General features: G+C 38.6%; 1 protein-coding gene across 2 annotated transcripts in view; it reads right to left on the reverse strand.

Moving 5' to 3' along the window:
* Nucleotides 1–3,818: 3,818 nt before the first annotated feature.
* The window catches only part of MTM1 (myotubularin 1), an 85,135-nt gene continuing 72,235 nt past the window's right edge, over nt 3,819–16,718 (reverse strand). Inside the window, exons 13-14 of one of the 2 annotated variants that reach the window (XM_023507581.1) lie at nt 11,834–12,010; nt 3,819–5,501 (exon numbers count right to left, since the gene is read on the reverse strand). In XM_023507581.1, coding sequence (XP_023363349.1) covers nt 5,334–5,501; nt 11,834–12,010 — 345 coding nt within the window. In that variant the 3' untranslated portion in view covers nt 3,819–5,333. The remainder of the gene's footprint in view (nt 5,502–11,833; nt 12,011–16,718) is intronic. The other variant, XM_023507582.1, reaches the window with a different exon arrangement.

The following is a 16,718-nucleotide window of genomic DNA, read 5'->3' on the forward strand; positions in this document are numbered from 1 at the left end:
AAAAATAATGTTGAGTTGCACATGGTGGCTCACAAGTATAATCCCAGAACTTTAATAGGGCAGGAGTTCAAGACTGGCCTTGGGTAAGATAGCTAGACCTGTCTCTACAAAAATTATCCAGGCATGGTGTCATGCACCTATAGTCCCAGCTACTTGGGAGACTGAGGCAAGAGGATTGCTTGATTCCAGGAGTGTGCTGTGAGCTATGATTGTGCCATTGCACTGAGTGACAGAATGACAACTTGTCTCAAAAAAAAAAAAAGAAAAAGTAGAACTTTGCAAATGCTCTTTCTGCATAGAGGTGATTGTATGGTTTTTATCTTTCATTCTGTTATTGTGATATATCACATTCATTTGCATACATTAAACCAGACTTGCATGCCTACTTAACTTTTAAGACTTAGTTTTGACGATATTCGCCCAAAGTTCCCCTGATCCCTTGGGAGGGCCCAGAAGCTCTCCATTTCTTGATATCATAGCAGGAAGCATCCTGCATGGAAATTACTGGTTAACTGGACTATCTTCCCACTAGGCCAGCTGCTCCTTCTAAGGAGGCTACTGCTGTCCTTATTTGTGCTTCCCCAACAGCTGGTACAGGTCTGGGTCAGAGTGACAGTATTTGTTGAAGTGATTTTGAAAGGAAAAAAATCACCTTTAGATCTGGACCTTAGTCTCATTTATAAAATAAGTGGAAAATAATTATCAGTTGTATAAGCTTGTGGGGAGATTACATAGCAGTGTTTGGCATGTATGCCTCCAATGAACAGGTCCCCGTTTTCCATTTAGAGACCAAGGTAGTTGAAGTACATGGTCTGGCTTTGAGTAGAAGAATAAAAATAGGGAGTAGAATTGAAGGCAACTCTAAGTTTAAATTTTATCTGAGATGTAACAAATGAATTGAACTGGTCACTTAACTAATTGTACAGCTTGTAATGGGAGAACCCATCAGTGTGTGACTTCCCACCTTGCAGACTTCTCTACCATGCAAAGCTAAAGAAACTGGGGGTGGGAGGCAGCATAATGCCCCCTGCCATAGATATCCACAGTCCAATCCCCAGAATCTGCGAATGTATTACAAGCAAAGGGGAAAGTAAGGTAGCAGATGGAATAAAGGGTGCTAATTAGCTGACCCTGAGGTGGGTAGATTATCCTGGGTTAAGAAGAGCCCAACGCAATCACAGGAGTCTTTTAGTGTCAAAGAGGGAGACAAAAAGAGAGTCAGAGATTTGAAGATGTTATGCTGCTTGGCTTTAGAGATGGAGGAAGGAATCACAGATGAAGAAATGCAGGTGGCCACTAAAAGCTGGAAAAGGCCAGGAAGAGAATTCTCTTCTAGAGCTTCCAGAAGGGCAGTGGCCTTGCCAATACCTCCAGTGAGATCCATTTCAAAAAAAAATTTTTTTTTTTTGCAGTTTTTGGCTGGGGCTGGGTTTGAACCCGCCACCTCCAGCATATGGGGCCGGTGCCCTACTCCTTTGAGCCACAGGCACTGCCCCTCACTTCAAACTTTTGACCCCCAGAACATTAGGATATCAAGTATGTTGTAAGATAGTAATTCACAACTAAATTGGTGATTTATTACAGCAGAAAGGGGAAACTCATAAATGAGGCAAATGCCATTTTGTGCTATGAAGACAGTACATGCACAAGTGATTAAAATGCAGTTTTGAGAACATCAAAACTTACTATAACTTTCTACCCATTGACCAACTCCTCACGGTCTCCCCTTCCCATCTTTCCTCCCTGACCTCTGGTAACTATTCTACTCTCTACTTCTATGAAATCAACATTTTTAGATTCCATATGAGTAATATCATGGGATGTTTATCTTTCTGTGCCTGCCTTATATACATGCACTGAAATATCTTATGCCCCATAAATATGTACAACTACATCAACTATAAATTTTTAAAAATTAAACAATAAATCTTTCCATCTCACTTTACACAAGCTATGCATTTCTGAGAATGACTGTGTTTGAGTTGTAAGGAAACTTCGAGAACGTGAAGCCCTTCATTGAGCAGATGGAGACCAAAGCCTCCTCTGGACCTGCAGCATGTCTGGATCTGGGAGGATGTCACCTAACACCTTCTGGCTAGAAAACAGGGCCATGAGTCAGTGCCAAGCCCAGATGGGAACCAGGGTTTCCACACATCCTATCCAGAGTTTTAATACAAGTTTGTGATATAGAGCTGGTGAAATGAGGTGAAAAACTTTTTAAATAATTTATGTGGAAGTCACTGAGAAACAATTTCAGAACCACTGTAAGTGAATGAGCATGTTCTCAAAAGCTACTAGAGAAATGATGTGCAAAACCTTAATGGCTGTGTCTTAGTGTTGAGCTATTCTATGTTGGACATATAAATTATTGAAAATAAGGAATCATCCATATTTGAATCTAAGCCTCATAGGAATTGAGGATACTTTGTTTTGCAAATATGTTTAATACAAAAGACCTTGCTAACAATTCCTTAACTAAGGTATAAATGTACCAATAAATGTTGCCATATCAGACTATTTCAAATATTGGTATTCAGCTTCATGCTTTTAGTGATCCTGTGAATCTAAAAAAAATGTGGATGAAGTCTACTTCAGCCGTAGAGCACATTTCACAGATGTGCCGACAGTATTCATTCTTGATTGCGGGTTGCACACTGGTTGCATTCCTTACTTCTCTCAGGTGTTCCCTGCTTTTGCTTTCACGGCCATCAATGGCTATGACCGCCAACAGTCACAGGTGTGGTGTGTCCACTCTGTAATAAATTCCTACGTTTTAAGAATTTTCTCTTTATCTAGTCCTGCTTTTGCCTAATGTCTCCAAATGCCACGACAATTGTGTGACCCTACAAACCTGCCTTATATGGAAATGGCTGCAAGTGATGAAATACTAGTCAGCTTATTTTGAAACTTCTGAGTATCATTCCTTTCAGTAAAGCAAAAGGATAAGCTTTGCTGCATTATCCAAGACAGATCAGGGAATGCTATGACTAGATTTAGAAAAAAAACCTGTTATATCACCATAATTATGGTGTCAAATTGTTTGAAGGATTGTCCCAGGGACAGAGGTTATTCTATTTCATCCCAAAAGACAGAACTAAGGCCATTCAGTGTGACTTAAGGAGAGACTTCAGCTTAATATCAGTATGAATTTATTTTGATGCCGTGGGACTTGGGACATGTCAGTGAAACGCTATAGCAAAGAGATTGTCCTAGTTGAAGATGGGGATAATAGAATATCACCTAGGAGGTTGTAGTGAGCGTTAAATGCAGCAACGTCTGAGTAAGAACTTTGCAAAGCATTTGAAAGACTCATGGCTTAAAAAGATACGCTCACTCTTTTGAGAGTCCTATTTTACCTTGAGAAAAGGGGCAATTGTAGCTTACTGCCCTCTATTTAGCATTCCCAGGATGCAGATATATAAACAACAAAATTTCCAACTGTCTACAGTATATGAAGAATACAAGCATCCTAACTTAAAAATATTTAAAAATTCTTACCTAATGAGATAGCAAATATGGCTTACTTTAATCAGTATACCTTCCCCTACTATCAACTGCCATGTTCTCCATTCAGAGCCTAAAGTTTTACATCTATTCACTTCAGTACTTTTTGCAAAAGCTATCTTTATAGACATTTATGACTCTTAAAATCTCCACTGTTTATGCACTGAAATGCCCAATATTGCTGGAATTTTGAGAGAGACCTACAAGGTTGCCAGTAAGATAAAAAGCATGTGAAGTGGACCCAGGAAAAGAAAGTAGGATGGGTGTCATGCACATTTCCAACACATACACAGTTAGATACCTGAAAATAATACTAGGTTTTAGTTAAGATATTTATTACAGCACTCTTTAGTCATTATTGCCATGAAAAAGTTTTCATGAAATTTCACAAAATCCTTTAAGCCATTAGCATTAGCTTCTTTTTTAATGGAGTGACACTTGGTTAATTTAGGAAATATTTACAGCATTTACAAAAAGCAAGAGAATGTCTAATAAAATTTCTTATACTTACAAAATTCATACATTATACTATTGTATTTGAGATGTCTTATTCGGTAGATCAATTAAGCTATGACATAAAATAATTTACAAAGATATATTTAATCTCTTAATTCATTGAAAACAAAACCATATTAGCTATAAATAATCCTTTACAAATCACTGTAAAACACATTAATTGTTTTAACTCTAGCCTTAGCTTTTACAAATATACTCACTAAATGAATTAGTTCAGATAGCAAATAGAACTGTGCATTTAAAATTTTGCTTTATACTACAAAACAAAACAACCTGAAAAAGCATACTGCCCAGTACTTCAAGTAAAAATCTGCAGAACCAGTTTTTATGCACGCTTGGGGGTGGGGAAGAGAACCCAACACCATTTAAATTGAAATTCATAAGCAGTACTTTCAAGAATACACTCAGCAAATGTACACCTGGGGCATTTGTTTCAAAGAATGATACTCTAGCAATAGCTCATGCATCCAAGATGCATAACTACATTTTGGCAAATAGGCTGGATTGACTAGAGCAACATTTGCAAAAACATTCACCTAAGCAGCAAAATGCACCTCTCATCCTCGAACAGTGCCACCCCCTGAAAGTGACTCAGAATTTTAGGCAAGCTCATGAAACAATTTAGAAAATAGAACTGGTAGTTAACAAAAAAAATCAAATCATATTTAACTGGGCCCCATTAGTTAGATTTTTAATATAAAAATAAGCTTCTCTTGCAAATTAGGGGAAAACATTTTATATTTCCAACTAATGAAAACCTCATCCCCACAGCTATTTCTACTTAAGTCACCACTTACGATGGTATCAGACTTGGCAATTATTTTAACACCTTGCTTTTGGGTAACGCCTAGGAAGCAGAGCTCAATTTGGTTTTGGCAGGAACTCATTGTTCACATTTGGACTCATTTTACATCATCCAAAGCAACCACTAAGCAGCTTGGGGAACATCCATCTCCCAAACATATTTTCCCCTTCCAATGTACAGTAATGTTTCAATTAAGCCCACAAAATACATATCGTATACATAGTATTTCTCTAGGGGTAAATGCAATTTAAATCTTATCTTTCAAAGCTGCTTTTTCAAGGGTGTCAGGACTTCCCAAAACCTCTTGTTGGCTCCTTTCTCCTGATTGCCGTGTGGACACTGTAGTTTTCTTGTAATACAGATTCTAGAAGGCACATATTCAAGAGTTTTAGATTATATTAGTTCAAGTTCTACACGGAGGCAAATATTTTAATCTACTTTACACAGATGCCCAAAATAAAAGTCAACTATTTCTTTTATTTAGAGGAAGAAAGTGCCAAGGCTCCCCTCAGAAGTGAGTTTGCACATGGGGCACCATTTGGGAAGAACTAGAGGGTGAAGTTGGGGGGTCAGGAAGCTTGGCGGAGTTGGCGAGCTGCAATTCCTCCAGACGCTTTATGTATTCATCGCGCAAGGCCAAGAGCTCCATGTAGCGCTGCTCCACGGGATTCGGCTGCTGGAGAGAACCATGGACATGGGTTATACTCTATGCCACAGACCTCATCTGCCCCACACATCTGCAGTAACTGCTGCTTTCTGAATAAAGCCTTTCATCAAGGTTTAACATAATACATCCGTTCCTTAACCAGCGTGTCAATGATGCATACAGAAAAGTACCCAGAGTACTAAATCACCACCAAGAAATAAAGAATGTGCACATTTCTTTGTATGTGTCACCATCTTTTAAAAGTTTAATGCATGGAGACACAGTTCCAGCCTCCTGAGCTGCCTGTCCCAGGCCCAGCATCCTTCCTCCTTTCCTCTGAAGGACTTTTCTCAAGTTAGCATGTGGTTTTCCTTACTGTACAGATGTGTGACACTTTTCCTATAAGTGAGTGTGCAGAAACAAAAAACATCATTACTTTATATTTTGTCAAAGTTTACATCACTAGTACCATTCTGTATTTATCAAAATGCTTTGACCCAATGCTATCCATGGGTTTTGGATTTGATCCTTGTTGAGTCTCACTGAAGGGATGTACCATAGGCTGTCCATTCAGTCTGACACTGATGACTGTGACTTCCAGAGCTCCTCAGTAGTAGATGCAACGCTGTACCAAGTATCCTCGTACACGTTCCCTTGTGCACATAAGTGCGTGACGCTCTAAGGAATTTTCCTAGGGGTGGAATCACTGAGACGTACAGAATGGTCTCTTCAACTTCACTAGATACTGCCAAGTTGCTGTGGGATGTGGTGATGACACCTTACGTTGTGTCCTCATCAGCATTTAGGAGCATAAGATTCTGAGGTTTTTTTCCAATTTGAGGACATATCATGGTATGTTATGGTAATTTTCAGTTTGCATTGGCCAGCTGGAACGTGGTTTCATATGATTATTGTCCATCTTAACACATGGCTGAGAGCAGCAGTTCTGCTACCCTCTGGCCTGGCTGTGAATTCTGAGTCTGCCTCTTACAGCTGCATAACTGGGAGTGGGCCTCCATCTCCCAAAGTGTAAAATGGGACTAACAACGGCATGCACTTCACAGCGTCATTGTGAGCATGGAGTTATACATTCTGTTTTGCTACAATGCTCATTTCTTTGATGAACAAATAGTCATTGATTGATATTAATAAAAATGTAAAAGGCTGGAGCAGAAGGTGATTCTCCCCAGCCTGTTCATTTTTTCACCTTTGCACTGAGATATTAATCACAGTGCACAAATCTCAGCATCTAGCTCAATGCATCTGTACATATGCGTACACTTACATCCTCACCATCCAGGTCCACACACACAACAGAACAGTCCTACAAAAAAGTTTACGCTTTAAGTGATCAGGGTATATGAAGACCTTAAGAGAAAAACAGAAAAATGTCTACAGAAGCGCCTTCCTTTAGCGCACACAGTGGCTTCCAGAACTGTCCTGTTTCCTACTGCGTTAGCAATTTGTCGAAGTTGTGGGCACCAACAAGGAAGCTGTGAAGACGATGTGTTGATGAAAGAGATGGGATCTGATTCTTGATGCTAAGGAGAATGTTATCATTGGAATCAGACACCCTCCAGGACGTGCAACCCAGCAGAGGCAGCATAATTTCTGCAGCTGTTGGAATAAGCTAACATGAACTGGGGGGCTTAAAACAACAGAAATTCATTTCCTCCTGTTTTTACAGATCAGAAGTCCCAAATCAGGGTGTCAGCAGAGCCACACACAGTCTGAAGGCTCCAGGGGAGGATGTTCTTGCTTCCTCCCGCTTCTGATGGCTTCCTTGGTTTGTGGCAGCATCACTTCTGACCTCTGTCTTCACATAGTGTTCTCCCCTGAGCCTGGGACGCAAGTCTTATCCTTCTCTCTCTTATGAAGACATCTGTCACTGGATTTAGTGCCCAATGTGCCCATATTTATTTACCTGTCATTGGATTTAGTGCCCACCTGCCTGAAATCTGGGATGAGCTCATCTTGAGATCCTAAACTTAATTACAACTACAAAGGCCTTTTTTCTAAAAAAAGAAGGTCACATTCATTCACAAGTTCCAGGTGGAAATGTCTTTTTATGGGGGGGAACATGGGGAGTGGGAATTCTACCCACTAGAGGCTGCCGAGGAGTCAGTCAGCTAAAAGCCAGGTCCAACTGCAGTAGAGGTGTAACCATGCCTGCGTTTCTACTGGCATTGCTGCTTTCGTTAGCACTGGGATTACAAAGGTCCCTACATTCGCAGGTCTCCTGATTCTACTCTTCCCATAAACACTGTTACTTGTAGTGTATGTTGACACTATGAAGCTTTTCAGGAATGCTTGGTAGAACACCTAACATCCAGTAGTGCTGTGCACCGTTTGTTAATATCCTTGGCCCATTTTTCTCTTTATAAATTGGACCGAGGGCCAGATACTGTTCTAGGTGCTGAAGATCCATTATTGAACAAAAAGGGCCCAAATACTGATTTTCATGGCCTTTATCCCCCAGCAGGGGGAGATAGACAAAGAACAAACAATGATCTCGTGAGTTCTACAGAACGTTCCAAGGTGCTCAATACTATGGAAGGGAATAGCAAGGTCAGAGGGTTACACTCTAAACTATGTGGTCAGGGTGAGCCACACTTAACAGGTGACTTCTGAGGAAAGGCTTGAGGGAGAGGGAGGGTGCCGAGTGGATAGTGGAGTGTCTGAGGAAGATCAGAGAGGCCTGTGTGTGCAAAGCAGAATGTGTGAGAGTTGGTGAGGAGGTCCGGCACTTAGAGAGATAAGGGGTAGGGGTCACATGAGGCTTCAGAGGCCATCATAAGCACTTGAGCCTTGACTCTGGGTGGGGTAAGCAGCTACCTGGCTAGTTCTGAGTAACAGAGTGGCAAGATCTGCTTTACAAGGATGGCTTTGGATGTCATGCTGAGAAGAGACTAGAAAGAAGCAAGGGGGTAGCATGGAGGACTCCAGCTAGAAGGCTCCTGTCACCCAAGGGAGAGGGCAGGCAGCCCACCCTGGGATGGGGGTGGGACTTACAGAGAAGTGTTTGGACTTTGTATGTTTTGAAGACAGAGCCCAACAGGCTCTCCCTACAGATTAATTGTGGGGTGTGGGAGAGAAAGGGAGTCAAGGACTCCAAGGCTCTTGGGCAGAGCAAATGAGATGGGGTTGCCATGAACTGAAATGGGGAAGCTGGCAAGAGATGGTAGTTTGGGGGGAAACATCAGGAGTTATGTTGGGACATGTGAAGTTTTATCTGCAGTCCCAGCGTCATCCATCGAATGGTCTCCTCTTTTCCTAGTGTGTTACAATGCTGCTTTTGCACTATTGCACACCTCCATGTCTGCGTGGGTTTGTTTCTAGGCTCTATTCTGGTCGAATATATCTTAGTATACACCAGGGCCAGTTCTTCCTTGGTATTCTCCAGAATTGTCCTGGCTATCTTTAAAGCTTCCCTTTTCACATGAAAAGGATTTGAGAGTTTAGAATTTAGAATCCGTTTGAATATAGAATTGGCATGTGCCAAGTAGACAGGAAAAAGAATCATGGGTAACAATCATTTTTTGCCAATGGCATGACTATGTAATTAGAAAACCTAACAGAGTAAACAGAGAAAATATTAAGAATCAAAAGATCATTTAGTTAAGGAAGGGTATAAATGCATAGAAGTCATTGGCCTACTGACAGACACATGACTCAGAGGATATAAGAGATGAGTCCACTTCTGATAGAGTACAACATAATGAGACAACATAATGAGAAACGAAACAAAGTCAAGTAGCTGTAATGTCATACCTTAACTTATCACTTGGGAAATCACTTCTAAACTAAAATATGTACCAGCTTAGCAAGGCATGGAAGACAGGCAATCAGCTAGTTACTGAAGTATTATAGGCTTCAAACAATTTTCATATTCATATCCCTACTGACTCATCTATTGGAAAAGACTCAAATATCATGCAGGTCAGCCTTTAGCATCTGTCTTCATTCACATCCTTTAATTCCCACTGTGCAAGATTTCAATACATCCAACGTGGTTCCCAAAGTACAGTGTGAGGCTCGCCGGCAGGTGGATTTCCTACTCAGGTTTATCATGTGATTAGTCTATACTCTTGCTTTTGGCATGAGTAATTCCTAATACTGAAGTATCAAATCTATTTACTGACAGCTCACAAATGTTAAACACTGGTCTTTCCATAAACTCTGAGCGTTTAAGTCATAGCAAGGGTTAGTCGTTCTTATTTTTTAAAGCACAATAATCTTGCCTTCTTGGAGGCTAACAGCTCATTCTGAGGAGGAACTTGTTTTGTGCCTTTCAACATTGCTAGTGTACTACTGTGTTGCCAATACTGTAGGTGCCCAGTCATTGTTTGTATTCCGGGTTAAACAACTGAATAATAATTTAACTTTTAAGTGGCTAAACACACTTTTAAGAAGTCCTATGTGATTTGATTTTAATCTATTTATATATGAAATAATATTCCACATAAACAGATCTTCAAGAAAATCTAATGTATATTAATTAATACCTTTGTTACAAATTTATTCCTGTGCATTACAGTCATTGGTTTATGTTCCTGGCTGCCCTTGCCAGCCTGGGAGCCCCTCGTGGACAGACACTGCCTGTTCTGTATCCTCCAGTGCCTGACACAGGAGAACACTCAGTATCTGGGAGATAAAAATACCAAGTGCCCAGGGACATAAAGATGTGTGTAGAACAGTTCACATTCAGATAATCTACATAGAAAGAACAAGTCATTTTTTTTTATTGAGTCAAAACTATTATCTCAAAGTACAATGATAATAAACCTCTATCACAGAATGAGCAGTCCTATCTGGTCCAATTCCACTGTGCTAAGGTCTATGAGAATAATAGTTCTACTGATGTGCCCCAAACTTGATCTGTCACACAATTATCTTTATTCCCTGTATATATTCATAAACAACTTGCTCTAGAGCAGCAGTTCTCAACCTGTGGGTCACGACCCACAGGAACTGTATTAAAGGGTCATGGCATTAGGAAGGTTGAGAACCACTGCTCTAGAGTCTTCAAATGTCAGGAACTTCTCTAAGTACAGATGGGTGAGAAGAGGTTACAGGAGCTGTGCAGAAACTGTCAATGTTTTTTTTTTTTTTTAAGCCACAAAAATAAAGAAAGGGCTTATTTTATAGGGCAAACACGGTGCTCATCTACAAAATTTTTTTTTTTAATTTGAAAAGGGTCATGTCCTCTGTAGAAGTGGTTAGAACCCTGGAAGGATTCCTGTTTCCTCTTTACTTGCTATCCCAAACACCAGGACTACTGCTAAATCAATTCCCTCAACGTGCTTCTCAAATCTCAAACTAAACAAGTAAATGTTCCCAATCCCTAGAATCTGTCCCTTTCCAAACGAATACACATTTCAACTGTTAACAAATTGAAAAAGCCTTTTATGTAAGTGGCAGAGACCTTGAAATGAGGATGCCAGCTTGGAACAGACATTTCCCCAAGGAGAAGAGCACATATAGCCTCACACGCGGCCAACTACCTGGGAGGAAGGAACAATCTGAGAGAAAGACCATAGTCATGATGCCCTTTTGGAGCCAGCCTATTTTTGGTGGGATGAAAGCTGGTACTTATGCAAGACTAGACTTTGAGAACAGGTAGTTGACCACCCAAACCACAAGAAAACGTGTGAAACTTTACAAAAAGCCATCAAAAATATTGAATATTTATAATGTTTAGAATAGATCAATAAACAGAGGTACTGCCAAGCCTTTCCAAAAAGGCTGCTTCTCCTTCTGATTTTGGGTGGATTGAGGGTAAGAGAATGAAATGCTCAAGTGTGTCTTTAAAAAATTTGAAGTCCTTCACTGCAAAAATCATTGTTGCCATCTTTGATCAATAAATTGCCAACTGAATTGACTATTCATTAACAGATCAATTTTCTTTATTGTAGATGAAAAGACCCACAGAAAAAAAAAGCCCTCCGATGTTAACTGACCTACTGCATGAATGTACCTGACTCAGACGGTAGCAAATGTTTTCTCACCTTCATAGGATCATCTGAGTCCAGTCAATGCAAAGAATTTTCTAATGATGTATCTATGACGTGTAACCACTTGAAGGGATTAATAGAAATTCCTGGCTATGAAAACCCAGAAATTTTCTAAAGTTCTAGATCAGCTTACATTTTAGTAAAAAATTCTATCATTCACACTGGCAGAAGAATTTAAGTTTATCAAAATACATGTTTTAGTAATTAGAAAACAATGTTAAACTAAAGTTGTATTTAAAGACAAGTGTTTTTCAGCTTATTTTTTCCTTATAATATTAAAAACAACCATACCAAAAAATATTATCTAGGCCCAGAAGGAATTATTCATAACAGTGCTACTTCACTTACTTGTTGCTTGATTCTGGGGTTCCATCTGATGTAGTAATTCACCCAGAGTTCCAAGTGACGCATACTGGCAACTGGGTATAAGACTCGATTGATTTCTTTCGTATAGAAGGGGTTTTTGAATTTTTCTTTATTACTGTTTATCAGCGACCATAAAGAAACAGTTCTTTCTGTAACTTTCTATAAAGAGAGAAAGTAAAAAGCTAAAGTCAAAACACACAAATACATAAGCCATTTTGCAGCCTGTGGCAATATAGGTCAGCAGCAACTTGAATCATACATTTGCATTATCCCTATAATAGCTCAAAAAGCCTCATGGGCCAGTGAGTCCTTGCCAGCCACTTACTGATATTTGCATACATAATGGCCTATCTTGAGAGCCACTATTTCTGCTGGAAGACAGGGGTGCAAGATGCTATACCATTAAATGCAATCCACTGACCTAAGACTATTTCACTGACCTAAGACTATTTCTGGCTAGGTAAAGCATTTACGAATAGACAGGTGGTATGCTCTTTTTAGTTCAGTGGAAAGAAAAATTATCATAAGACCTCATCAACTTTTTAAATTTTTCTGTTTGTTAGAACTATAGAATCTTAACCTGTGTCTACTTGACAGTAGGCATCTGGACATAAAGTTATTTTAATCATCCATCCAGATGTTTAATCTATCTCATATCAACAGCTAGACATTTGAAAACATCTAGATAATGAACTGTACTGAGTCTTTACTTTTCAACCTGGTATCTGTCATCTCATAAAGATATTCATATTTTCGTTGTTTTTTATTATAGCTTTAACCAAATTTTGGGTATAAATTAAGGGGAAAAATACAAGATTTAAAATGATCAAAAGTGGAATTTGAAACTCTTCCTAGTAATAACTTCAAGAAAAGAACAATAAGCTAAAACTGAAACCTTTTAAAAACAATATCCTAAAATAAATGAAGAAATTTCTTAAACATATATATTTCATTAACATGAAGATAAAAATGATAGCATAATTCTACCTTTTTTGGATCTGCCTACAACTTTAATTGTACCTTTTAAACGACAAAATCCATACTGCTTTGTATTTGTATGCATTTTTTTTGAGAAAGGTCACTCTCAGTTGGCCAGATTGTAGTGCAGTGGTACAACCACAACCTTGGGGTCAAGTGATCCTTTCATCTCAGCCTCCCAAGAAGCTAGGACGACAGGTGTATAGCAGCATGCCCAGATAGTTATTTTTTAAATATTTTTTTATTAAGTCATAAACATATAGATCATGTATACATTAATGCATATAGGGGGCACAATGTGCTGATTTTATATACAATTTGGAATGCTTATATTGTGATATATTAACTAGTCAGACAGTTATTTTTAAAATTTTTTTTTTTGTAGAGATGAGGTCTTCCTACATTGCTCAGGCTGGTCCCAAACTCATGGCCTCAAGCAATCCTGCTGCTTCAGCCTCCCAAAGTGGTGGGATTATAGGCATGAGCAACTGTGCCTGGCATGCATGTTATTTTGTTTTTATTTTCATACATGAACATAGTTTCAAAAGTTAAATAGTCTGAAAAAGTTATAAAAAAAAAGAAAAGAAAAGAAAAAACTTTCTTCTCTCCCCAGAAGCAACAATGTTTGATATTTTTCCCAGGCTTTGAGGTATAATTGACAAATAAAAATTGTATATATTTAAGGTGCATGTATGATGTTTTGATATATTATAAATTGTGAAATATAATAAAGTTCATTAATATGTGTATCACCTCATATGGTTTCCCTTCTGGGGGTGATAAGAATACTTGAGATCTATTCTCTTAGCAAATTTCAAGTATACATTATTAACCACGGTTACTCAGCTGTACAACCTATCTTATAACTAAAGGTATGTACCTTCTAAATGACATCTCTCCTTCTCCCCTCCCTAGTAACTATCCTCCTCTTCTCTGTCACTATAGGTTCAAGTTTCTTTAGACCCCAAACATAAGTGGGATACTGTGGGATTTGTCTTTCTGTGCCTGGCTTATTTCACTTAGCGTAATGTTCTCCACATTGCTATAAATGACAAGTTTCATTCTTTTTTATGGCTGTGTGTGTATACACACAACATTTACTTATGCATTTCTCTGTTGATGGACATTTATTTAGGTGATGCCATAGCTTGGTTATTGCAAATAAACAAACATGAGAGTGACAGTATCTCTTTGACATACTGATTTACTTTCATTTAAATAAATATCCAGTAATAGAATTGCTGGTTGTTCTAATTTTTTAAGGACTCTGTGCTGTGGTTTGGGTTGTCTTCTCCAAACCTCACATTGAAATTTTATCCCCAGTGTTGGAGGAGGGGTCTAATGGAAGGTATTTGGGTCATGGCTGTGGATCCCTCAGGAATAGATTAATGCTGTCTCGCAGGGGTGAGTTCTGACTATATTAGTTCCTGGGAGAGATGGTTGTTGAAAAGGGCCTAGCACTGCTCCCACTCCTTTCTTGCTTCCTCTCTAGCCATGTGATGATCCCTGCACATGCTGACTCCCTTTTCTTTGCCTTTCACCGTGAGTGGAAGCAGCCTAAGGTCTCATCAGATGCAGATACCGGCACCATGCTTCTTGTACAGCCTGCAGAACCGTGAGTCAAATCTTTTTTCTTTATAAATTATCCAGCCTCTCATACTCCTATACTGTAACACAAATGGACTAAGACAACTTCCATATTGTTTTTAATAATGGATGTACCAATTTACAATCCTATCAACAGTGCATAAATGTTCCCTTTTTTCCACATCCATGCCAGGATTTATTTTTTGTCTTTTTGAGAATTAGGATGAGGTCGTATCTGGTTGTGGTGTTGACGTGAATTCCTCTGATTGTTAGTGATGAGCATTTTTTCACGTATCTGTTGGCCATTTGTTTTCTTTGGAGAAATGTCTATTCAAATTCTTGGACCATTTTTTTAAGTGAATTATTGCTTTTGAGTTGAGTTCCTGTCAGAGGCATCATTTGCAAATATATTCTCCTATTTCTCTAAGTTGTCTCTTCACTTTTATTGTTTCTTTCATTGTTTAGAAGCTTTGTAGTTTGACAGAACTCCATGTATGTATTTTTGTTGCTTGTGCTTTTCAATTCTTTTTTTTTGTTGTTGTTTTTGAGATAGAGTCTCAGTACGTTGCCCTCCTTAGAGTGCTGTGACATCACAGCTCACAGCAACCCCTAAATCTTGGGCTTAAGTGTTTCTCTTGCCTCAGCCTCCCAAGTAGCTGGGGCTATAGGTGCCCGCCACAATACCCAGCTATTTTTGATTGCACTTGTCGTTGTTGTTTAGCAGGCCCAGGCTGGGCTTGAACCTGCCAGCCTTGGTGTATGTGGCCAGTGCCCTACTCACTGAGCTATGGGCGCTGAGCCTACTTTTCAATTCTTATTAAAAAATCTTTGTCCAAACCATCATAAAGCATTTCCCCTCCTTTTACTACTATTTTTAGTGTGTATCTTACACTTAAGTCTTTAATTCACTTGAGTTTGTTTTTGTATATCATGAGAAATAGGGGTCCACTTTCATTCTTTTGCCTATGGATATCTAGTATTCTTGGAACCATTAACAGAAGGGACTGCCTTTTCCCCAAAAGTGTGTTCTTTTGTTAACAATCAGTTGTAAGTGCATGGGTTTGTTTCTGCGTTCTCTATCCTGTTTCATTGGTCTGTGTACTTTTATGCCAGTATCATGCTGTTTTGGCTACTATAATCCTATAGTATGTATTTTTTTATTTCAAAGTATTATAGGGGCAAAAATATTTTTGCTGACATGGATTGCTTTTATAATAATGCTTAAGGCATAGTTATAAGTGTTCCCATCACCCAGATAGAATTTGTTGTACTTACAAGGTAGGTTTTTACTCCCCCAACTCGATTTTGGTTGAATTTCACTTCCCTCCAATGCACATGTATCCTCATTGGTTAATTCTAATTTAATAATGAGTACATATAGTATTTGTCTTTTGATTCTTGAGGTACTTCACTTGGGATAATGGTCTCCAGTTCCATCAAATTGTTGCAGAAGCCACTAAGTCATTCTTCTTCATAGCTGAGTAGTACATATATCACATTTTATTAATCTACTCATGAACTTATAGGCACTTGGGTTAATTCCACATCTTTGCAATTGTAAATTCTGCAATTGTGCTGCAATAAACTTTTGGGTACAAGTGTCTTTTTGATAAAGTGACTTATTTTCCTTTGGGTAGTCACTAGTGTCATTACTGGGTCAAATGGTAGGTCTTCTTTGACTTCTTTGAGGTATCTCCATGCTGTTTTCCATAGAGGGGTACTAATTTGCAGTGTCATCAACAGTATATAAGAGTTCCTTTCTCTCTGCATCCACACCATCATCTATTGTTTTTGGACTTTTTAATACAAGCCATTCTAACAGAGGTAACATTTCATTGTGGCTTTAATTTGCATTTCCCTAATGATTATTAATGTTGAACATTTTTTTCATACATTTATTGGCCATTCCTCTATCTTCCTTTGAGAAGCTTCTGTTCGTGTATTTTGCCCACTTTTGATGGGGTTGATTTTTCCTCAGTTCTTTGAACATTCAGGTTATTAGCACTTTATTAGATGTATAGTTTGCAAATATTTTTTACTATTCTGTAGGTTGTCTGTTTGCTCTGTTGATTATTTCCTTGGATGTGCAGGAGCTTTTTAATTTAATCAAGACTCATTTAACGTATTTTGCCAGGCATAATGCACACTCATATTTTCTGACCCAAAACTGTCAGGAAAAAAAGCTTCCATTTTAATTCTTCAATTAAAATTTATTTGTTTATATTTAGGTACTTTTTTATATTATAAATGAATTTTAGCATTTATTTTTAACATATTATGGTACAAGAAATTTTATGTAACA

This window comes from Otolemur garnettii, unplaced genomic scaffold (assembly GCF_000181295.1).
Source record: "Otolemur garnettii isolate 467f Iridium unplaced genomic scaffold, OtoGar3 scaffold00190, whole genome shotgun sequence".
NCBI lineage: Eukaryota > Metazoa > Chordata > Mammalia > Primates > Galagidae > Otolemur > Otolemur garnettii.